This window comes from Esox lucius, chromosome 13, assembly GCF_011004845.1.
Source record: "Esox lucius isolate fEsoLuc1 chromosome 13, fEsoLuc1.pri, whole genome shotgun sequence".
NCBI lineage: Eukaryota > Metazoa > Chordata > Actinopteri > Esociformes > Esocidae > Esox > Esox lucius.
The window spans coordinates 5,187,675-5,211,410 of record NC_047581.1 but is presented as its reverse complement, the minus strand read 5'-3'; the positions used below and the strand labels follow the sequence as shown (position 1 = coordinate 5,211,410).

The 23,736-nt window shown below is 38.8% G+C and overlaps 2 protein-coding genes across 2 annotated transcripts in view; one reads left to right on the top strand and one right to left on the bottom strand.

Moving 5' to 3' along the window:
* Nucleotides 1–18,739, bottom strand: part of LOC109616472 (proline-, glutamic acid- and leucine-rich protein 1-like) — a 28,415-nt gene extending 9,676 nt beyond the window's left edge. The window contains exons 1-5 of the mRNA XM_020052307.3: nt 18,511–18,739; nt 2,775–2,903; nt 1,616–1,770; nt 1,304–1,438; nt 1,122–1,226 (exon numbers count right to left, since the gene is read on the bottom strand). The gene's annotated coding sequence lies outside the window, so the exon portion shown is untranslated. The remainder of the gene's footprint in view (nt 1–1,121; nt 1,227–1,303; nt 1,439–1,615; nt 1,771–2,774; nt 2,904–18,510) is intronic.
* A 645-nt stretch (nt 18,740–19,384) lies between these two features.
* On the top strand, nt 19,385–22,187 carry LOC105025380 (serine/threonine-protein phosphatase 2A catalytic subunit beta isoform). Its single transcript, XM_010896011.4, has 7 exons — nt 19,385–19,768; nt 20,203–20,412; nt 20,514–20,687; nt 20,851–20,940; nt 21,029–21,190; nt 21,336–21,454; nt 21,587–22,187. Exons 1-7 carry the CDS (start codon nt 19,667–19,669, stop codon nt 21,657–21,659), a joined length of 930 nt encoding a protein of 309 aa, XP_010894313.1. The 5' UTR covers nt 19,385–19,666; the 3' UTR covers nt 21,660–22,187.
* The last annotated feature ends 1,549 nt before the right edge of the window (nt 22,188–23,736 follow it).

The following is a 23,736-nucleotide window of genomic DNA, read 5'->3' as shown; positions in this document are numbered from 1 at the left end:
AGAACGTTCTGTGTTAACATTAAGTGTCTGTTACATTCATGAAATAGGTAAAGCTGGGTTTAGCTAGCTAGATAACGGTTATGCTTTTAGTTATGAAGCCAAGTACTTCACAATGGCTTTTCTGTTGGTTTACTTTCTTGGTAGCAATAGTACCCATGTTACATGGTTTTAGGGAACATGGTTGTGTGTATGGCCTAGTAACTAAACATCAAGCAAAAAGCAGCCTGTTTTAGATTTCAGTGAAACAAGTTTTTTCCCTGACAGTCACGTGACCTCCCTTCCCTACTGTCCCTATCAGTACTCTCTTGCTCTCAGTTTGTGCCATGTTTGACATCCCAGTTTAGTTGGTCTGACTCACCTGTTACAGTCTAGTACATCATCTCCAACACATTGTTCTAAAGTAAGAATTCCCAATTCACTGTCATTGTCAAAATATATTACAAACACTTAATAACACAATTCTAATGTATAGAAATGCCACCTAATTAATCAATTACGTAAACATGTTGCCTGTGTTTACAGAGACAGTGTTGCATCCAATTATGGATCTATTAGGCTTCCTCACATCTCTGGGGTTGAAGGACAGAACCCTGGGCAAACGCTTTCATATACATTCCTTGTCGGGACGATCATCATCATCACACAAGCCAACTTCCTGGACATACATGTTTGAGTTGGCCATTTGGATGGTGAACAAGAACTTTGCAGAGGTTTCTGCTCAGTGACACTGAACCAGAGAAGCTCTTCCATTCCCCAATCCTTTCCAAACAAGAGACTGCTCACTTAAATCTCATGACAGGGTATTTAATGACACACTCAACTACTTCTGATTTTTAGCAGGAATGCACTGGCCACACAGAATCAACACTCTTCACAACTATGGGCATTGGAACTTAAATCATTAGAATCAACTAACAGACATAGGGGGTCTAGGATGTTAATAGTCAAGGCAGTGTCTTGTTGTTATACTGTTTAGAAGTGTTAATACAATTCTTAATGTTGTCAAGTAAACAGTTCCAAAATAAAGTATTCCTGAAATAGGGGCCAGCTCTCTCTGTGCATTGCTCCTGAATATTGAACACAGTAGAAGCAATCCCCAGGTGTTAATATGTAAGAACAACCTTTTGGCATCTTTATCCTGAGACTTAATTCTGTCTGCTGCACATCTTCAGATATCAAGGGAAAGGAGGGTCTTCATGGCAAGGGGGTACATGTTCTCTCTAAATCTGAAGGAAAAAACATTTTAAGTATCTTAGTGGCAAGGAAATGGAACTCGTTCACCATTAAACATTTCTATACATACCATAGTTAAAATGTAATGTTTTGGCCATCATCAAAATGATCATACAAAGACAACGTGCAAACATTTCTGGAATCTTTGGGTCAGTGATAGCCAACAGCTTGTAGTCTTAATGAAGGAGTGTCTCAGTAAATGTACCTGTAGGATTGATAACAAATAACACAAACATACAGTCAATACCGAAGTTGTCTCGGACCGCAATGTAAAAGTCAAGAGATATGCAATACATTAATATGTAAGATGCTTGTGTATAGAATACAGGTTACTGTAGCCTTTTAACCAAAGGTGGTAAAAGTACTTCCCCATGTACTTGACCTTGTTCACTGCTTTTTACTATGACTAGGCTAAGTGTAAGGGTTGTTACTCCTCTGGATCTCCCTTGGCCACCTCCCCAGGCTGTGTGATGCTCTTTCAGTCTAGGCCACTTCCTCCAGTGCACATGTACTGCTGAGGCATGGGTCCCCTTTACTCTTTGAGCAAAAAATAACTTTCTGTTTAATAAAGCATAATGATGGGGTTATAACAGTAAATATAGTTCAGGAACTTTAATTAAAAAACAAAAACCTCTTTCAAGAAGATTTTCTATTTCTGAAGTACACTGATGATTTAACTAAGGTACTGTACTAAAATGAGATTAACCCCAGCCCTGGTGGGTATGTATTTCCTGAGAGTGGAGAAAATGTTAAATAGGATGATGTGACTGACACCAGGAACTCCTTTTTACAGCACTGTGACCCCTGTGGATACTCTACAGAAAAAGAGAGCAATGGAGTAATAGGTAAAGTAAAGAAACAAGGTAATGTCTTCTGAAGACCAAGATGATGACACAATTACGGGTATTGCAAATAAATTAGTGAGCAGATCATGTATTTCTAAAAAGCATTGTATGCAGTACAGGTTGCACCAAGGGATATTTTAACATGCTGGATTAATGGGCTCAATCCAGTCAAACTTGGATTGCAGTATTTACCAGTACCTTTAGTTGTTAATTATCTCACATGCTGATTTTGGTTACCCGATACAAAGTCAGACTATCAGGGTGCCCCTGGCCAAAATTATACTTATCTTTACTATTTAGAAACAATGTCCTAAACTACACTAAACATGTATAAACATTGTATTAAAGTACCATTTAAATATTAATATTATACTTTTGTTAAAATAGACCCACTTATAACATTGGAAATATAATTGTAGCACAACATAATTTCCTGATTTATTTCAAATACATTAATGATAATATGAAATATTTAACCAAATAACACTTTGAACATTTCATTATCATTTGAAACAATTTGTCCTTAAGTCACATGCTTTAAAACATTTCTGAATTAAAGACTCTTGGACCAAGTTTATTATTTGAAATAGATAGTTGCTATTAATATGGTGAAGCTAATTATTTCAAAAATACACATAAAATGCACTTAGGGAACTTGTTGCTATGAATCTCTTGGTTGGTTCTAGTAAAACAGACCTCCAAATGCTGTATACGCGCCGTCATCTACGGCGTCTTCAATCACTCTTGTCGCCGCCCAAAACTGCGTTTTCGCTGTTCTAAGACGGCATTTGTGACGCCGTTCACCAACCAGGAAACGCCTACAAACTTCCGGGTCACGATTACATAAAAAAAATATATACTTCTCATTAAATGTATTTAAATAGTATGTATGCTGTATTTGACTCGCTATGTATTATATAATAATAAGTGTTTATACAATCTTAGATAAGACAAACAGTCTTATTATCAATGCAATACGAAGTCAAAAGCCCCTTAAAAATTCAATAAAGATATTATCTTGCATTTTTATACGTTCTTAAATAGGAAAATGGTGAAAGAAAGGGGGGAGAACAATGTACAGTGGGCCCAATTCGAGTCCACGCTACAGCTGGTTTGTAATTCAGACATTATGGGATTTTGTTTATTTTGCCTTAATGATCAACATGTTTTTGTGTGCGTTTGTACTATACCTGGTCAAAATATCTTATTGGACATGATAGGTATAATTATATTCTGGATAGTCCTTAACTGTTGCTTTTTACTCTGGGGCATTAGCTTGGCATGGACAGTGTGGTATGAATATAGCATTTCACAGGAATAGTTGTGGTAATTGAATAGTTTGACATTGTTTAGCGCAAGTAGGAATTTCATTGTTAAAATAATTTATATGAGGACATTTCCAATGTCATTTTAAAGTTAATAAATCCAGCTCTTGGATTAGCCAAGGGTTGAAGTGGAGGTCTGTTCAACTGGCCAATAACGTCTAGGGGTTGGGAGGTAGTAAATGAAATTGTCTTGCTTCATTACACAATAGCAACTCCTGTATGCAATGTTGCCAGAATTCATTGACAGAAAGGCTATTCTCCCACAAAAAATCATGTTTTTCCATGTCAACACACAGAGGCGGTGCAAAATTTTGGGAAGGCTGTCGCCTTTGAGTTTCGGAAAAATAGAAAAACCCTGTGTATAGATATGGATTGCCACCCACCAAAAGTGGCTAGTAAGAGTGACTGCGTTACCCGCCACATCTGAATTCCACCCGCATTTGGCTGGTGGGCGGGTGCCAATGTCAAGCCCTGGCCATCTGCCCGGTACAGCTAAAACTGGGATTCATCTTTGAGGAGCACACTTGTCATAAGTTGGTTACAACGCTGAACTGCAGTAGAATGGACAACTAACATGCAGATGAGTGACGGGTCTCAGATGTGGTTTCAGTTACAGTCCCACTAAAATGAGACATCTGTGGCATTGGGTTGTGGGACAAAATTGCATATTTTTAGTGGCATTTTTATTGTCACCAGCAACATGGTGTACCTATTTTATGAGGCTGCTTAATCAGCTTTTTGATATGCCATCTGTAGTTTTGTTTGTTTGCTAGATAAGCAAACAAAAAAAAAATTCTGAAAGGGTGCAAAATCTATTCCACAGTACGGTATTTGATGAAATTGCTTCTAATCTCAGATAAAATGTAATGACAAGACACCTGGTTATCATTATTATACAAGGACATAGAGTATTTTATTACAAATGCCAAAATTATTACTAATTTAAACAAGCAACTGCCTCAAAGTGAGTAAACAATACTTGTCTTTGTAGAAGACATTAAATCTTTATGTACATAAATACAGTGGGGAGAACAAGTATTTGATACACTGCTGATTTTGCAGCTTTTCCCACTTACAAAGCATGTAGAAGTCTGTCATTTTTATCATAGGTACTCTTCAACTGTGAGTGACGGATTCTAAAACAGAAATCCAGAAAATCACATTGTATGATTTTCATAACCTCTGGAGAAAGCAGACACAACTTTATTACTGCTAGCTAAACATTACGTTAACCTGCCTGCCTTATATCTTGATAGTTTGCTACTAGAGTTGCCACCTTCAGGATGGAAAAATAAGGGACACCTTGCCAGCAGCCCCAAGCCTGTGGGGACACAAAAGCGGGGTGGTCCTCTGATGAGATTTTGAGTGTCAGACACTTCATTTCCTGCATTCTGGTGAATTTTCATGCACCAATTTGTGCTTTGTATGCATCAATTTCAAAGTCCTCTGCTACTCTCAACATTAGATTAGATTGGATTAGATTAAACTTTGTCATTAGCATCTAACCAGAAGTGCAAATAGAAGAGGGCAGGAAATGTACAAGTATTATGTATAGTGATGGAAATAGAGTCAATAAGAGTAAAGCACAGTTGCATCAATTATATTAAGGATTAAAACATCAGATCATAGACATGACCAAGAGGTTTGATCTTTCAAAATAAACATTTTGGAAGATATGTAAGAAGCAAGAACCCACCCTCCAGTAAGGATGGGGTAGCCTAGCCTTTTCTGTTGCTACTCCCACCCATTCTCTGGAATAGTCTCCCATCCCACATTAAGTCCCGTTCCACCATTGACAATTTTAAATCAAAATTTAAAGACCCAAAATTTTTTGTCATCCACTCTTTACTCATTTTTAACATCCTCTTACTGTGTTTTAATCAGTTGTTTCATGGTTTCATTGAATTTCTCTTAACTTCTTATTGTATTACTTTGATCTTGATTTGATAATTGTAGTTGTATTAAGTGTATTCCATTTTAGTCTTTTATGTATTATTCCTTTAACCATGTATACAGACTCGGCGGCAGGAGGGCATTGCCCAGCAAGAATTCTTTGCCCCCAAAAATAGTTTGGGAACATTTTCTGTACTTCAGAAATTACTGTTGGCAATGTAGCTCTCTTGCCTTCATTTGCAAATGCCATCGAATATGTGCTTTAAGTGATGTGATCACTAAGCTACAAAGAATGTGTAAGTACTGTAGTTACGAAAAGCTTTCAAATTAGATTGACAGCTGTGTATTTTAGCTAGTACATAGCTTCAGCAAAGCCATACATGCAACAAATATTTGCTTTCCATCCCTCATGATACAGTTACTATTCTATGTTGGTAAGTAGGATAAACGTGTCTGCCAAGGAAATTAAAAGTCCGTCCAACACATTTGTTACCTGTATGCACCAATTTGGGCTTGACTGGTAAGCTCATTGGACCAACTTCTGTTGTTTTAAAATGTGCTATATAAAAAGAAATGACTTGACTTTCAACCAAGTAGGACATTGGTTACATTTCTTTCATACACAGCTCGGAGGGGGCGGGTCTTCTGCTTACAGAAGTGTAAACTTGTGTATCTAGGTGAATCATACTGCTCATGTTAGCGCATGTCTGGGTCTCCGTAAGCAGGGCAACGATGACGTTGAGTGACAGACAACTCGCCTTTCATTCTGATTTAATACTTCTCCGTTAAGTCTCATTGAACTCTTTTGATTTTATTATTTCTCAGGTCAATTCAAGCTTGTGAAAACGTGCATGCATGGTAGTAGGGTTTACACAAAAATAAGGGACAAATCGGGTATTGATTCTGTAAGGGACAGTACATTTTATTTTTCAATATGGGACGATCCCATAGGCGGAGTTTGACATTCGAGCCAGGGGGAGCAAAAACACAAAACTAATTTTTACAAAAGCAGTACATAAAATCAGATGTATTACCTACAGCAATTTAGTTGTTTTGTGTTATTTAAAATAAAAAATGTTTTTTTAAACAATGCAATTAATTATTCCACTCAGAAAAACACATTGAATGATTTTTAAGTAATTAATTTGCATTTTATTGCATGACATTAGTATTTGATACATCAGAAAAGCAGAACTTAATATTTGGTACAGAAACCTTTGTTTGCAATTAAAGAGATAGACAGACATACGTTTCCTGTAGTTATTGACCAGGTTTGCACACACAACAGCAGGGATTTTGGCCCATTCTTCCATACAGACCTTCTCCAGATCCTTCAGGTTTTGGGGCTGTTGCTGGGTAATACAGACTTTCAGCTCCCTCCAAAGATTTTCTATTGGATTCAAGTCTGGAGACTGGCTAGGCTACTCCAGGATCTTGAGATGCTTCTTACGGAGCCACTCCTTAGTTGCCCTGGCTGTGTGTTTCGGGACGTTGTCATGCTGGAAGACCCAGCCACGACCCATCTTCAATGTTCCTACTGAGGGAAGGAGGTTGTTGGCCAAGATCTTGCGATACATGGCCCCATCCATCCTCCCCTCAAAATGGTGCAGTTGTCCTGTCCCCTTTTCAGAAAAGCATCCCCAAACAATGATGTTTCCACCTCCATGCTTTACGGTTGGGATGGTGTTCTTGGGGTTGTACTCATCGTTCTTCTTCCTCCAAACACAGCGAGTGGAGTTTAGACCAAAAAGCTCTATTTTTGTCTCATCAGATCACATGACCTTCTCCCATTCCTCCTCTGGATCATCCAGATGGTCACTGGCAAACTTCAGACGGGCCTGGACATGCGCTGGCTTGAGCAGGGGGACCTTGCGTGCACTGCAGGATTTTAATCCATGACGGTGTAGTGTGTTACTAATGGTTTTCATTGAGACTGTGGTCCCAGCTCTCTTCAGGTCATTGACCAGGTCCTGCCATGTAGTTCTGGGCTGATTCCTCACATTCCTCATGATCATTGATGCCCCACGAGGTGAGATCTTGCATGGAGCCCCAGACCGAGGGAGATTGACCGTCATCTTGAACTTCTTCCATTTTCTAATAATTGCGCCAACAGTTGTTGCCTTCTCACCAAGCTGCTTGCCTATTGTCCTGTAGCCCATCCCAGCCTTGTGTAGGTCTACAATTTTATCCCTGATGTCCTTACACAGCTCTCTGGTCTTGGCCATTGTGGAGAGGTTGGAGTCTGTTTGATTGAGTGTGTCGACAGGTGTCTTTCATACAGGTAACGAGTTCAAACAGATGCAGTTAATACAGGTAATGAGTGGAGAACAGGAGGGTTTCTTAAAGAAAAACTAACAGGTCTGTGAGGGCCGGAATTCCTACTGGTTGGTAGATGATCAAATACTTATGTCATGCAATAAAATGCAAATTAATAATTAAAAAATCATAAAAATTTTGTTTTAGATTTTGTCTCTCACAGTTGAAGTGTACCTATGATAAAAATTACAGATCTCAACATGCTTTGTAAGTAGGAAAACCTGCAAAATCACCAGTGTATCAAATACTTGTTCTCCCCACTGTAGCTACGGGAGGAATTTATAATTGGATGTCACGTGATCGATTTCTGGAGATATGATTTTGATTGGCTGAAGTTCACCCCCATTGGTTGCAAATAATAGTTTTGTCCACCATAAATTTCTCTACTTTCAGTTTTACATTTTCTTATTAATGCCTTAGTAGTAGTTGAATACATCAGCAGCGATATTAAATGCTTCTGATAAGAAATAAGCAAGCTCTACCGAAATGCAATAGGCTACATTTCAAAACGTATTCATGGCATAATTACATTCCAAGCCCCAAAGATGGCCTGATTACATTCCAAACAGCCGTAATGTGGCACTTACGATGCACTTTATTCAGAGCGACTTACGTGGGGGTTTGGGAAACAGGTGTAAGTCTGTCTTAACAAAGTCCCACTTAAGGCTATGTGTATTGTTAAACCATCGTAAGTGCTACGCTATCGGGAAACCGGGCCCTAAACCCCAACAAGATACTGTGTCAGGACCTGAAACATTCCGCCGGGGGTTCTGCATAGATGAGAAGGTAAAATAAAATACTCCATGGCACCGAGAGACTGACAAATTACTACAGGAGGTGTTTGGTTAGACTTATTGTTAATTTATCCTCAATATAGCGTAACCAGTTTTTGCATGATTTTCTAAAATGTCTCCTGGGTCTCTCAATCTGTGAAACACCAGGAGGGTTTTCCTCTAAATCAACACACATAGTTATTGAGCTCATCTGGAATATAAAGCTATTATATTGTACTTAGCAGTACTTAACTATTATAAAGTATTATTTCGTAAACTGAAGGATACTGTAGAATACAAAATTAGACACTATATTGATATTAAAATATTATGTGCTGTAAGTGCCATTCACCTACCCCATATCCCAATTTCTGCCTCTCATGAATGAAAAAACCTGCATGCCTGGTATTGACCTTAAACTGAGTTTCAAGAGGAACAACATTACTCTGCTATGTAATAACCAAAAAAAGTTTATTTTAATTATTTACAGAAAAAAACATTCCTACCCATTGTCACAAACACTCCAGTGTAAAATGGAATAAATATTACATTATAAACCAGTGTTATGAATCCTGAATGCTGGTTAGCTGATCTAATATACAGTTCGGTCCAGAAATATTTGGACATTGACACAAGTTTGATTATTTTGGCTGTTTTACTAAATATATTCAAGTGACAATTACATAATTAATATGGGCTTAAAGTGCAGTCTCTCAGCTTTAATTTGAGGGTATTCACATCCAACTTAGAGGAAGGGTTTAGGAATTACAGCTCTTTAATATGTAGCTCCCTCTTTTTCAAGGGACCAAAAGTAATTGGACAATTGACTCAAAAGCTGTTTCATGGAGAGGTGTGGGCTATTAATTTGTTATTTCTTCATCAATTAAGCAGATAGAAGGTCTGGAGTTGATTCCAGGTGTGACATTCATGTTCGAAAGCTGTTGCTGTGAACCCACAACATGTGGTCAAAGGAGCTCTCAATTCAAGTGAAACAGACCAACAAAATAAAATCTATCAGAGAGATAGCAGGAACATTATGAGTGGCTATATCAACAGTTTGGTACATTCTGAGATAAAAAGAATGCACTGGTGAGCTCTGCAAGACAAAAAGGCCTGAATATCCACTGAAGACAACAGTGGTGGATGATCGTAGGATCTTTTCCATGATAAAGAAAAACCCCTTCACAACATCAAGCCAAGTGAAGAACACTCTCCAGGAGGTAGGCATATCATTATCCAAGTCTACCATACAGTGGGGCAAAAAAGTATTTAGTCAGCCACCAAGTGTGCAAGTTCTCCCACTTAAAAAGATGAGAAAGGACTGTAATTTTTATCATAGGTACACTTCAACTATGAGAGACAAAATTGGAAAATTCCAGAAAATCACATTGTAGGATGTTTTATGAATTAATTGGTAAAATAAGTATTTATTCACCAACAAACAAGCAAGATTTCTGGCTCTCACAGACCTGTAACAGTTACCTCCACTCGTTACCTGTATTAATGGCACCTGTCCACAACCTCAAACAGTCACACTCCAAACTCCACTATGGCACACTATGCCGCCAGGGACTCACATCCTGCAGTGCCAGACGTGTCCCCCTGCTTAAGCCAGTACATGTCCAGGCCCGTCTGAGGTTTGCTAGAGAGCATTTGGATGGTCCAGAAGAGGATTGGGAGAATGTCATATGGTCAGATGAAACCAAAATAGAACTTTTTGGTTAAAACTCAACTCGTAGTGTTTGGAGGAGAAAGAATGCTGAGTTGCATCCAAATAACACAATACCTACTGTGAAGCATGGGGGTGGAAACATCATGCTTTGGGGCAGTTTTTCTGCAAAGGGACCAGGACGACTGATCCGTGTAAAGGAAAGAATAAATGGGGCCATATGTCGTGAGATTTTGATTGAAAACCTCCTTCCATCAGCAAGGGCATTGAAGATGAAATGTGGCTGGGTCTGTCAGCATGACAATGATCCCAATCACACCGCCCGGGCAACGAAGGAGTGGCTTCATAAGAAGCATTTCAAGGTCCTGGAGTCACCAGATCTCAACCCCATAGAAAATCTTTGGAGGGAGTTGAAAGTCTGTGTTGCCCAGCGACAGCCCCAAAACATCACTGCTCTAGAGGAGATCTGCATGGAGGAATGGGCCAAAATACCAGCAACACTTTTGTTATTGACAAAATACTTATTTTCCACCATAATTTACCAATAAATTCATTAGAAATCCTATGTGATTTTCTGAATTTTTATTCCTCATTTTGTCTCTCATAGTTGAAGTGTACCTATGATGAAAATTACAGGCCTCTCTCATCTTTTTAAGTGGGAGAACTTGCACCGTTGGTGGCTGACTAAATAGTTTTTTGCCCCACTGTAAATAGAAGACTTCACAAGAGCAAATACAGAGGGTTCACCACAAGGTGCAAACCATTCACAAGCTTTAAGAATAGACAGGCCAGATCAGACATTGCCAAAAAAACATCTAAAAAAGACAGCCCAGTTCTGGAACAGCATTCTTTGGACAGGTGAAACCTAGATCAACCTGTACCAGAATGATGGGAAGAAAAAAGTATGGAGAAGGCTTGGAACGGCTCATGATCCAAAGGATACCACATCATCTGAAAAACATGGTGGAGGCAGTGTGATGGCATGGGCATGCATTCCAATGGCACTGGGTCACTTGTATTTATTGATGATGTGACAGAAGACAGAAGCAGCCGGATGAATTCTGAAGTATATAAGGATTTATTGTCTGCTCCGATTCAGCTAAATTCAGCTAAATTGAATGGACAACGCTTGATTTTACAGATGGACAATGATGCAAAACATACTGCGAAAGCAATCCAGGTGTTTTTTAAGGCAGATAAGTGGAATATTTAGCAATGGCTGTGTCAATCACCTGATCTTGCATGCATTTCACTTTTCACGGAGGACAAAAACTTAAGGCAGAAAGACCCACAAATAAACAACAACTGAAAACTGACTGCTGCACTAAAGGCCTAGCAAAGCATCACAAAGGAGGAAACCCAATGTTTGGTGATATCCATGCATTACAAACTTCAAGCAGTCACTGCATGCAAAGGATTCCTGACAAAGTATTAAAAATGAACATTTTATTTGTAATTCTGTTCATTTGTCCAATTTCATTTGAGCCCTTGTAATAAGGGGACTGTGTATAAAAATAGTTGTAATTTCTAAACGTTTCATACAATATTTTTGTTCACCCCTGAAAGTCAGCACTTCAATTGCATCTTGGTTGATTTATTTCCATTGTAGTGGATAAGACAATAAATGTTCACTGTTCTAACTGCACTGGTAGCAGGTTTATAAAGGCACGTATACTCCAGGGGAGTTTGTGGTAGCCCAATGGGTAACCCATGCCGCTGCCACAGAAAGCTGGGTTCGAGAAACTGAGGACACGCTTGAAAGCAGGATCACTGTGCACATCTCAAGTGTCTGTTGGGACTCAAAAAGCCAACTCCACAACACACTGTTCTCCCAGATCCAGTCCGAGCCTATGCCATCAGGTCCCTTCTGTCCACATTCCATGTCTCTGTACTGGTGTAGGCTTCACATAACCAGACAAATAACCAGAGGAAATTTCTACACTGCGAATTATATAGGCAAGCATTGGAGAATGTTTAAAAATAACCAGACAGACTGCATCGATGGTGGACAAAACTGTCAAATGCACCGAATAACACAGAGTCATTCTGTCACAGTGCAGGAGTCAGGACACTGGCACAGTGTTTATGTGAATCATCCTTTTAAAGTTCTTAACTTCTTACAACTGAACCAATAGGAGAGGCAAACTGAAGCTCATAGCAAACAATGACCTACAAAACTGAAGACCCAAAAGGGCAACTTAAATAGGGTCCCCAATGAGACACAATAAGGTACAGCTGCCTCGAATTGGGGAGAACAGAAAACAGTAACGCAGAGATGCCTAGAGGCATCTCTGCGGTCAGGTCCTGACTGTGGCCCCCAGGCGCATAGAGATGCCTAGAGGACTTATTATTAGGAGCACCTGTTCAATTTCTCATTAATGCAATTATCTAATCAACCTATCACATGGCAGTTGCTTCAATGCATTTAGGGGTGTGGTCCTGGTCAAGAAAATTTCCTGAACTCCAAACTGAATGTCAGAATGGGAAAGAAAGGTGATATAAGCAATTTTGAGCGTGGCATGGTTGATGGTGCCAGACGGGCCGGTCTGAGTATTTCACAATCTGCTCAGTTACTGGGATTTTCATGCACAACCATTTCTAGTGTTTACTAAGAATGGTGTGAAAAGGGAAAAACATCCAGTATGCAGCAGTCCTGTGGGCGAAAATGCCTTGTTGATGCTAGAGGTCAGAGGACAATGGGCCGACTGATTCAAGCTGATAGAAGAGCAACTTTGACTGAAATAACCACTCGTTACAACCGAGGTATGCAGCAAAGCATTTGTGAAGCCACAACACGCACAACCTTGAGGTGGATGGGCTACAACAGCAGAAGACCCCACCGGGTACCACTCATCTCCACTACAAATAGGAAAAAGAGGCTACAATTTGCACGAGCTCACCAAAATTGGACAGTTGAAGACTGGAAGAATGTTGCCTGGTCTGATGGGTCTCGATTTCTGTTGAGACATTCAGATGGTAGAGTCAGAATTTGGCATAAACAGAATGAGAACATGGATCCATCATGCCTTGTTACCACTGTCCAGGCTGGTGGTGGTGGTGTAATGGTGTGGGGGATGTTTTCTTGGCACACTTTAGGTCCCTTAGTGCCAATTGGGCATCGTTTAAATGCCACGGCCTACCTGAGCATTGTTTCTGACCATGTCCATCCCTTTATGACCACCATGTACCAATCCTCTGATGGCTACTTCCAGCAGGATAATGCACCATGTCACAAAGCTCAAATCATTTCAAATTGGTTTCTTGAACATGACAATGAGTTCACTGTCCTAAAATGGCCCCCACAGTCACCAGATCTCAACCCAATAGAGCATCTTTGGGATGTGGTGGAACGGGAGCTTCGTGCCCTGGATGTGCATCCCACAAATCTCCATCAACTGCAAGATGCTATCCTATCAATATGGGCCAACATTTCTAAAGAATGCTTTCAGCACCTTGTTGAATCAATGCCACGTAGAATTAAGGCAGTTCTGAAGGCGAAAGGGGGTCAAACACAGTATTAGTTTGGTGTTCCTAATAATCCTTTAGGTGAGTGTATATCAAACTTTGCCTTCATAGGTAAAATCATGGAAGAAAAAAATTCTAACAAATAAGCTATTTATTAAACTCAAATGGTTACTTTAACACTTTCCAGTTGGGATTTCACTCCCATCACAGAACTGAAACTGTGAAAGTTTTAAACAATGTTAATCTAAACACTCATTCTGGTAAAATTTAAATCCTAGTGTTACTGGAACACAGTGTTTAAAACAATTGATCATTTAATACTGCTAGACAGACTGTAAAACTTGGTTGGTCTTAGTGATATTGTCCAAAATTGGTTAAAGTTTTATTTACGAGATGGAATACTTTGATGTCTCTATAGGCAGCTACAGTGGGTATAGAAATGAATCACCCCCCTTTAAAATAATCACATTTTGTTGCTTTGCAGCCTGAAATGAAGACAGACAGTTTTTGTTTCATTCAGCTGTATTTACTCAGTGCAACTTATAACATCCAAGTGAAAGATATAACACCAACATAAAAAATTTAAATACATAATCACTGAGTTGGAAAAAGGATCCCCCCCTTGTGTCAGTATTTTGTTAAACCACCTTTTGCTTTAATTACAGCCTTTAGTCTGTTGGGATATGTCTCTATTAACTTTGCACATCTAGACGTTGCAATATTTGACCACTCTTCTTTGGAGAACTGCTCAAGTTCAGTTAAATTTGATGCTGACCGTTTGTGGACTGCTGTCTTCAGGTCATTCCACAGATTTTCAATTGGGTTTAAGTCCGGGCTCTGACCAGGCCATGCAAGGACATTCACCTTTTTCTCCTTCAACCACTGTGTGGTCAGTTTTTCTGTGTGCTTTGGGTCATTATCATGTTGGAAGGTAAATCTTCTTCCCATTGACAACTTTCTGGGAGAGAAAAGCAGATTTTACTCAAGAATTGGACTGTATTTTGCCCCATCCATTTTTCCTTCTATCCTGACAAGTGCTCCAGTGCCTGCTGCAGAGAAACAACCCCATAACATGATATTACCACCTCCATGCTTTACTGTAGGAATGGTGTTATTTGGATGGTGAGCTGTATTGGATTTTCGCCAGACATATCGTTTGGCGTATGGTCTCATCTGACCATAACACCTTTTTCCACGTGGCCTTAGAATCTTCAAGGTGCGTTTTGGCAAAGCTCAGTCGTGACTGCATGTGGCCTTTCTTGAGGAGTGGCTTTTTTCTTGCAACCGTCCCATACAAGCCACATTTGTGGAGAATTTGTGATATTGTTGTCAGATGCACACAATGACCACTCTTTGTCATTAATTTCTGCAACTGCTTCAGAGTTGCTGTAGGCCTCTTGGTAGCCTCTCTGACCAGTTTCCTCATGGCTCTTTCATCCAGTTTGGAGCGACGTCCTGACCCAGGGTGGGTCTGTGTTGTACCAAATACCTTCCACTTCTTAATAATAGACTTCACTATGCTTCTATACACTGATAAAGCCTTTAAAAAAAATTGTATCCATCTCCTGATTTGTGCCTGTCCACAACTTTATCCTGGAGATCTTTTGACAATGCCTTGCCACCCATGGTTGATTGTTTTCTTCAGTTGCACTGAAAATGGACGGAAATGCTTCAGGAAAAGCTTGTTTCATGCTGAGCTAATCAAAATGACCACAGCTGGTCACAGTTGAAAGTCAATTGGCTTTGTGTGCTATTGAGAAGGTGATTAACTACACCTGGTTGAGTTTAGAAGTCATTTTTAGATGGGGGTGATTCTTTTTCCAACTCAGTGATTCGGTTTTTTAATTTGGAAAAATCTAAAAACGTGGTTTTATATCTTTCACTTGGACGTTATAAGTTGTAAATACAGCTGAATAAAACTAAAATTGTTTTTGTCCGTTTTCATTTCAGGCTGCAAAGCAACAAAATGCGACTATTTTAAAGGGGGTTGATTCTTTTCTATACCCACTGTATGTATCAGAGAGAAATCAGATAATGTGGAGTTCCGCAAGGCCCTATCCTGGGGCGTCTTTTATTTAATATTTCCATACTACCGTTTAGTCAAATCATGCAAAGCAACAAAATTGCTTATTGTAACTATGCAGATGACACCCAAATGTATATAGCTCTCTCATCTGGTGACTTTGGTCCCATATATTCACTCCACCAGCTCCTTGAACAAGTCAATGATTGGATGTGCCAGAACTTTCTTCAATTAAATAAAGACTAAATTAAAATAATAAGAGACTGACAGTCAGTGATTACCTTGACACACTGTCCCTTATGATTAAAAGCCAAGTTAGAAATCTCAAGGAAATCAGAATTTCAATTGACCCATTTGGAGTGGACATCACAATTACATCACTGAAGTTTGGTGGAGGCAGAAAACGGCAGGAACAAGTGTAGTGAAATGGGCAAGATCCTCAGTCTAAATGAAAAATATGTCTTGTTATGCCGTTGGATGTCAGAATGAGAATGCAAAAAAAGATGGCCTTCATTTTTTTTGAATACCGTTGTCAAAGCCACACTTTGAAGCTAAATGCAGACGTTTATGGTTGCAAGCCATTAAACAGACAGACTGGATTGATCTGGTATGCTCGTCTATGCCCTGCTCATTTCATATCAGGCAAGGTTTTGTCCACTGTTTATCACACACAGACAAAATCAATGATGTAGTTATAATAACGATAAATTAGACACAGCAGCAACCACAAAGCTGTCATTCTCAGTAGGTTATTTCACAATGGTAAACACCATGGACCAACATTAGCAACATAAGCTGGTGTGTAAGCAGAATTAGCATGCAAACAAACCAAATTGCTCAAACTTAGACAGTTTAGCTTACGTCACCCAGTATTTATGCAAGCATTTAATGAATGAATGGCATATATATGGTAATATTATAACTGTTATATAAAAAAAAATACAAACTAATTGGAGAAGGCATACATATGATACATATTCCTATATGTTTTAAAGAGGTAAATGTCACTTTCTGTCACCAGTTTGGCTCCGCCCATAAAGTACATCATCACTGTTTACTAACACATAAAGGGTCTATAGCCTCATAAAATGATTAACCTGTTTTCAGGTCTCTCAAAAAAAGCCCTCACAAAACTGCAGCTGATACACATCTGCTCCAGCAGATGAAAAAGCTGAACACATTACATCCATTCTTAGGTTTCAGAACTGGCTCTCTGTTATCTCATATAATTGATTTTATGATATTGCCAATCGTCTACAAATCACTCAGTGGTTCAGGGCCAAGTTAAATTTCAAACCTACTCTCTCTGTGTGAACCCTCTAGACCCTTCAGGTCATTAGTGTCTGGTCTGCTAACCGTTCCCAGAGTAAGGACAAAGGTTGGTGAGGCAGCGTTTAGTCATTATGCTGCACTGAGTTGGAAGAAACTGACAGAAAATCTTAGACTTGCTCCAACATTGACCACTTTTAGCTAGGCTAAAAACCTTTGTTTTCTTCTGCCTTTGATTCATATTTTAATAATCTTTTAGTCCTTTTAAATGTGAGCTTTTTGTTTGAATGCTTCGTCTTTTATGCTCCATTTCTTTATAGTATGCCTAACATTTTTCTAATGTTAAGCACTTGGAATTGCCTCACATACAATTTCCTTATAGAACTGTACAGAAGACGTAAGAATCAGAATATGCTAAATATAAATTCTTGCAAAAAAGTCATCCTTTCCAGTAGTATTATCTGATCAAGATTTGCATAGCACTGATAATAGTAGATAACTATTTGTCAAGAACATGAGAATCACACTACTGACAATTTTTAAGGTGCACCAAAATGTGCTAACTGGGACCTTGGCATTCATAATATACATTATTGTTGTTCAAGGACGAATCTGTAAGATTATTGTTGTTTAAGGATGAATCCATAAAAATGTGTATACTGTTTATTCAAATAATACAACTGATGACACACTATTAAACCCAAAGGGATCCCAAAGGGGTATTTACTTCCTGCTTTGCTCTTTCTTAATGCCATAAGGGTACATAACCATATACACTCACTACTGTAAGTCACTCTGGATAAGATATTGTATAACAATTTCCACTTCCACCTCTGGAACTTTGATTATTTACATTTAAGTAATTTAGCAGACACTCTTATCCAGAGCACTGAAAGTAGTAAGAGCATACCTTGTTAGAGAATTTCCTCTCACTTGATACAAACATACCACTACAGGTCAAAGGTTTTATAACAATATATTGAATATAATTTTTATTGCAATTCACACAGTTTAATTTCTTACTGGACAATGAAATTAAAGCATAAACCAAATAAAGAATTGGAGACAAAAAAGAAATCATAAAATTATTTTGTGTAACAAAATGTAATCTACATATATGACTCATCAAATTAGCCACCTTTAGCACACATAACAGTCGAACACAGTTGAGGCATTCTTTCTACAATGGAAATAAAATATTGTGTGGAAAATGTATTGAATTTAATTCTGGAGACTGTGCTGGCCATTCCCTGATTTAAAGCCTATCGACTTATTTTCTTCTAAGGTAGTTCTGACATAGCCTGGAGGTATGTTTGGGTCATTATCTTGCTCTATGATAAACCCCTGACCAACACTGCTTTTATACAGACAAAGGTTTTGTAAGTAATCAACAAAGTTTGGGACACCTGTAAGTATTGTTAACATCTTTCAAGACTTAATTTAGTTGAATTGATGCAAAACAGCTGTAAGTTGTTAACCTATAATTTTTTCTCCAAAACTTTTTTTATGACTTGAATGTACATTCTTTTTCAGTTTTTGGTATCCTAAACTTCTTTTAACCTCTGGCAGTTTGCCCCTTACCCTTGTACCATTAAATCTTTTTTCACAGGATTTGAACTGCTTACATTTCAATAAAAACTGGAAACGCGTGTGTGTGTTCAAAAACTTTTGACTGGTATAGAGGTCAGTAATAGCTTACCATTAATGTTTTTAAAGCTACTTGGTTGCCCTCCACTGGTCCATCGATTTGCTGAAAAACACAAGAAATCAAAAGCCTCTGGAACTATTAATCTTTCTCATAAAAGGTAATGTTCCTTACATAAATACAGACACACAAGTATTTCGAGTTAACTCCTGCATATAACCACAAAAATGTATTAGGCCACTTTCTTAAACATTTTGAAAGGTGGTTATGCATTCTCCCACCTGTAGATCCTCCTCCAAATCCTCCAAGGTTGTGCTGTGAAACATTCATATTGTAACACACAGAGACTGAATGTAAAGTTTATGAGTTGGTTCTGCCATTTTTTTCATGCACCCATCCTTCACAATGTTTTGTGAAAAAAAGTGCATTGGGTAACATTTCTAGTATGTTTTATATATGTATACAGCTCAGGTTTAGCATGCGCGGTCCCCATCTGAAGTGGCATAGGACACATAGACAATACTTACTTAAAATAGACTTATCTATATAGGTTTGTTTAAAAAAGATAAGCTATCATTTAACAAAACATTGCCAACTATACCATGATTCTATTTTAGGGCTGGTCAATGAGCTGTTCCCGTTCTCTTTGCAGAGCTTTGCTGTTGATCGGAAGTCGGACAATTAATTATTGGCCTATGGGTGGGACTGGGAAAATTAGTTCATTTGATTACATAACCTAATTCGAATTATTGCGATAAAAATACATGGATCGTGTTTTGGTCAATCATTTGGCTCAAAAAGGTTTAGCTTTTCCCGCACATAGTTTTCCCCTGATTGCAGTTGGTCTTCTTCACCACAAGGTGGCTCTTGTGTCACAAGTAGTGGCATAAAATAAGAACACTCCCTCAATACCCCGTATGTTATTGTTGTAAGCTAGGTTAGCTGTAGCGCTTCGTCGCCCGCAAGATTCCGCCGCGCCGAGGGATTTTAATCCATTCCCTTCGGTTAAAACTCATCGTCTGCTTACGATAGATTTTCGTCTGACATATTTTACAATGCTTGGAAAGTAAACCGTTAATAAGTTCAGAGTTTTGGGGTCTTCCGTTTGGCGGGACAGGAGCTGCTAACAATAGTCATTCTACATTAACGTTAGTTAGCTAGCCAACCCAGCTAATACATTTTTAGCATCAAGACAGATACCACGGCTGTCATGGACGACAAATCTTTTACCAAGGAATTAGACCAATGGATCGAACAGCTAAACGAGTGCAAACAGCTGACGGAGAATCAAGTCAGAAGTCTTTGTGAGAAGGTAATTAAACACATTGTGTTACACTAGATTAAAGCTGAAATTATTGTTCGACGATAACTAGCTAGTTAGCTAAGGTAGATGCTATATTCCGTAGACTGCAAACTCGCTAGCTTCAAAGCATTTTCATTAGCCCAATTCGGTTAGCTACCGTTAGCCTGAAATGGGCCTTGCGAATCTGAAGCCTACAGCGAATGACTAAACGATATAGATTGTTTCGCTACATCAGAATTTATAACGAATAGCCACAGTTAACGTTATACTTATTCTAGACATATCCTTTAAACCAATTAATGTCTGGCTCATCCTAAACTAACGAGTGATTTAATTGGTTTGACGGCACTTAGTGTTCAAGTGATACTCTTGTAAATTATATGAAAATGTAGATGCATCTGATAAAGCAATTAATTTTTCTTTTTTCTTGCATTTCTTTTCAGGCCAAGGAAATTCTCACTAAGGAATCAAATGTGCAAGAAGTGCGATGTCCAGTAACAGTTTGCGGGGATGTTCATGGGCAGTTTCATGATCTCATGGAGCTCTTTAAGATTGGGGGGAAATCTCCTGACACCAACTACCTGTTCATGGGGGATTATGTTGATAGAGGCTACTACTCAGTGGAAACAGTCACACTTCTCGTCACATTAAAGGTATGCTTTAGCACACTGATCACACAGGTGTCTTTTGGTTGGTAAAGTTATAGTATAATGTGCAATTAGATTTATTTTTCCTGTTGGTGAACTTTTTACAGGTTCGGTACCAGGAACGAATCACAATTCTGCGAGGAAACCATGAAAGCAGACAAATCACACAGGTGTATGGCTTCTATGATGAGTGCTTGAGGAAATATGGCAACGCGAACGTGTGGAAATCTTTCACGGACCTGTTTGACTATCTCCCATTAACAGCACTTGTAGATGGACAGGTATTTTGGCTTAGATTTTTGCCTGCTTTGTGTGTGTGAAATGTTTGCAATTTCTTTTATATGAAAGGTCAGTATTAAATCAAGGTATGTTTAATTCAAATCTTCTCAAATCAACACTAACAACTGTTAACTTGTAATCCAAATTTTAACTTGATTTTATCAGATATTCTGCCTACATGGAGGCCTCTCCCCTTCAATAGACACTCTTGATCACATACGAGCCCTGGATCGCTTGCAGGAAGTCCCACATGAGGTAGATGTGTCTTGTTGCTCAGGGGGCATTCTGAATGTTAAGTATGAGTATTTAATTGGGGAGTCGGCACTAACTGTTTTTGTTTTAGGGTCCAATGTGTGACCTCTTGTGGTCAGACCCAGATGACCGTGGTGGCTGGGGTATCTCCCCAAGAGGTGCTGGTTATACCTTTGGTCAGGACATTTCTGAAACCTTCAACCATGCCAATGGACTCACCCTTGTGTCCCGTGCCCATCAGTTGGTTATGGAGGTGCGGTTTCTTTATCAGCACTTCGACAAGTGCAAAACTCTTGTTATTTATAATTGTTTTGAATCCTGCCACATTTGTGAGTTTGGATATTGACGATTTGTGAGAGATGCACATGACTGATTTTTCTCTTTATTTTTTTCTTCAGGGATACAACTGGGGCCATGACAAAAACGTTGTCACAATTTTCAGTGCACCAAACTACTGCTACCGCTGTGGCAACCAGGCAGCCATCATGGAGCTGGATGACACTCTTAAATATTCTTTGTAAGTATTTTGTTTCTAATTGGGTATATCAGATCCAATATTTGCTTAAAGATTACTCTTGTTTTCTCAGTTGCTTAATGCTTCTGGGTAGTCATCTGACCTATATCTTTATTTTCTCTGTTAATCCTTCAGCCTACAATTTGACCCAGCTCCAAGACGCGGAGAGCCTCATGTGACTAGACGCACCCCTGACTACTTCTTGTAAATGTTCAAAGCCACCCTTGTTCAAGTACTCCACACCTAGATTGGGGGGGGGGGGGGGGAGGAAAAATACTGTACAAGAGGTTTAATGAATACATTCTACAGAAGCTAATGGTATAGGAAACCTATGAAAAAGAGAGATCCCCCCTGCAATTGTTTAGAAAATGCTGTCAATGCTGTGCTGATAAACATTTACAATACCTGTTTTAAAAAAATGTTTTTTGTTTGTTTAATACATGTTAAAATGAAATATGTAAGTACCAACATGGACCAAAATGTGCCATATAATCTTAAGACATGTAAAATTTGCCATTTTATTTAGAACTGCAATAGCCTACTACTTGACCTAAACACCATCGCTGGTCTGGGAAGAAATGTGCTTTTGTTGCTGAATTCCGAATTAGATTCCTACAAGTAATGAAACGGTCATTTTTAGCTTCTTAGGCCAAATGGCATTTATAAAGATGACTTGTGTGGCTGAACATCTTGGCAACCTTATAATTTGAATAAAGATAATGAACACAAGATTGAACTATTGATTACTGTCTTTTCACTTTCAGTAATTGAGCTGGAATAAGGTTACTTTAGGGCTTTTTACACTGCTGGGACATGGTGTATGTTTCCAAAATTAGACAAATGGTCTCACCATCCATTTCCAGCTATATCCTTTTTTCCATTTAGAACTGTTAACTGTTGTAAGAGTCTGCTACAGAATGTATGATAATGAGCACCAATGAAGTAACTTATTGTAAAGGGGGGCTGGCTACCAAGCTGCACAGTATGTGTTTGTAAACTGAGATTGGTTTGGCTCATTTTTTTTTGCTGCTGTGGCCGAAGTGGGTCTGTTTAAAATAAATACCCGTAGAATCAGTTATTAGGTTGGGGAAAAATGAAGCAGGAGGATTATGTAATACAACAAATAGAACTCCCTACTAGCATGTCTTCACTGTTACCTGCTTTACTGAGCCAAATGTTCTTGCTGTATGTGGTTGTCTCACCAAAATACTAGTTACGAGTCATTCTGTGTAGGAGTGGCTGCTGAATGTGTAAAACATAAATGGATCTCCGTCAAGTCCCTAGCCAGAGCCGTGTGGAGTATGTTGAAGCTGCCCATAGTCGCTAATCATAGGTCAGTTTCCCCACTAATAGTTAAATGCCCAGCACAGTCAAAAACATAATTTCATATGATTTCCCAAGGACAGGTAACACGTCAATGCCCTTTTTATGTAAGAGGCATTTTGGTGGGATAGTATTTTAAGCTTAACCGCATGATGTCACAAGGCCAGTTTGATAAAAAAAAAATAGAACATTGTTTAAATGGTTGGGCTGTACACCAACATTAAGAGGCCTGCGTATTAAACAACTTTTTGGTTCTAAACCCACAAAACATCAGTGAGAATTTCCAGGTGCCAAATGAGGCTCATTGACATACTTTTTAAAAGTAATTATATGGGAAGGCTAATGGTTATCCTTTCTGGGTTCAGTACATATTAAATCACACTTGAAGATTAAACTTAAAGTGCTGTACTGAACCGCTGAGCTAGAAAAGAACTGAACAGCCAGTTGAAATGCTGAGATGGATGTACAGTATGCACTGTATATATACCTCAGTGGGTTACCCTTGGCAGTTTCATCAGCAGCATGTGACCATGGAGGACACTTCAAGCAAGTGGATAGGGGATTAATTGGGATTGAGTATTTGTAAATGCACTATTGGTGGATCCAGCCTGATGACCCAGTAGCAGTCTTGAAAAACTGGATCATCAGGAAGGATGAAGACCTACCAACACGATTACATTAAAATGGAAATGTCAATGCACAAAAACTGCCTTATTGGAATTGTTTAAAAAAATGAAGGGAACACTTAAATCACACATCAGGTCTTTTTTTTCACATCGGGTCTTGATGAATGAAAAATATAAAAAATCCAAATCTTTACAGTACATTGCGCAAATTCATTGAGAACAATATGACGTAACAACTGTCAATGGAAACCAAAATCACCAACCGATTGAGAGCTGAATTCGAACTCACACCGAAAATCAGAGTAAACAATTGAAATCAGAGGCTGTTGTGAATTT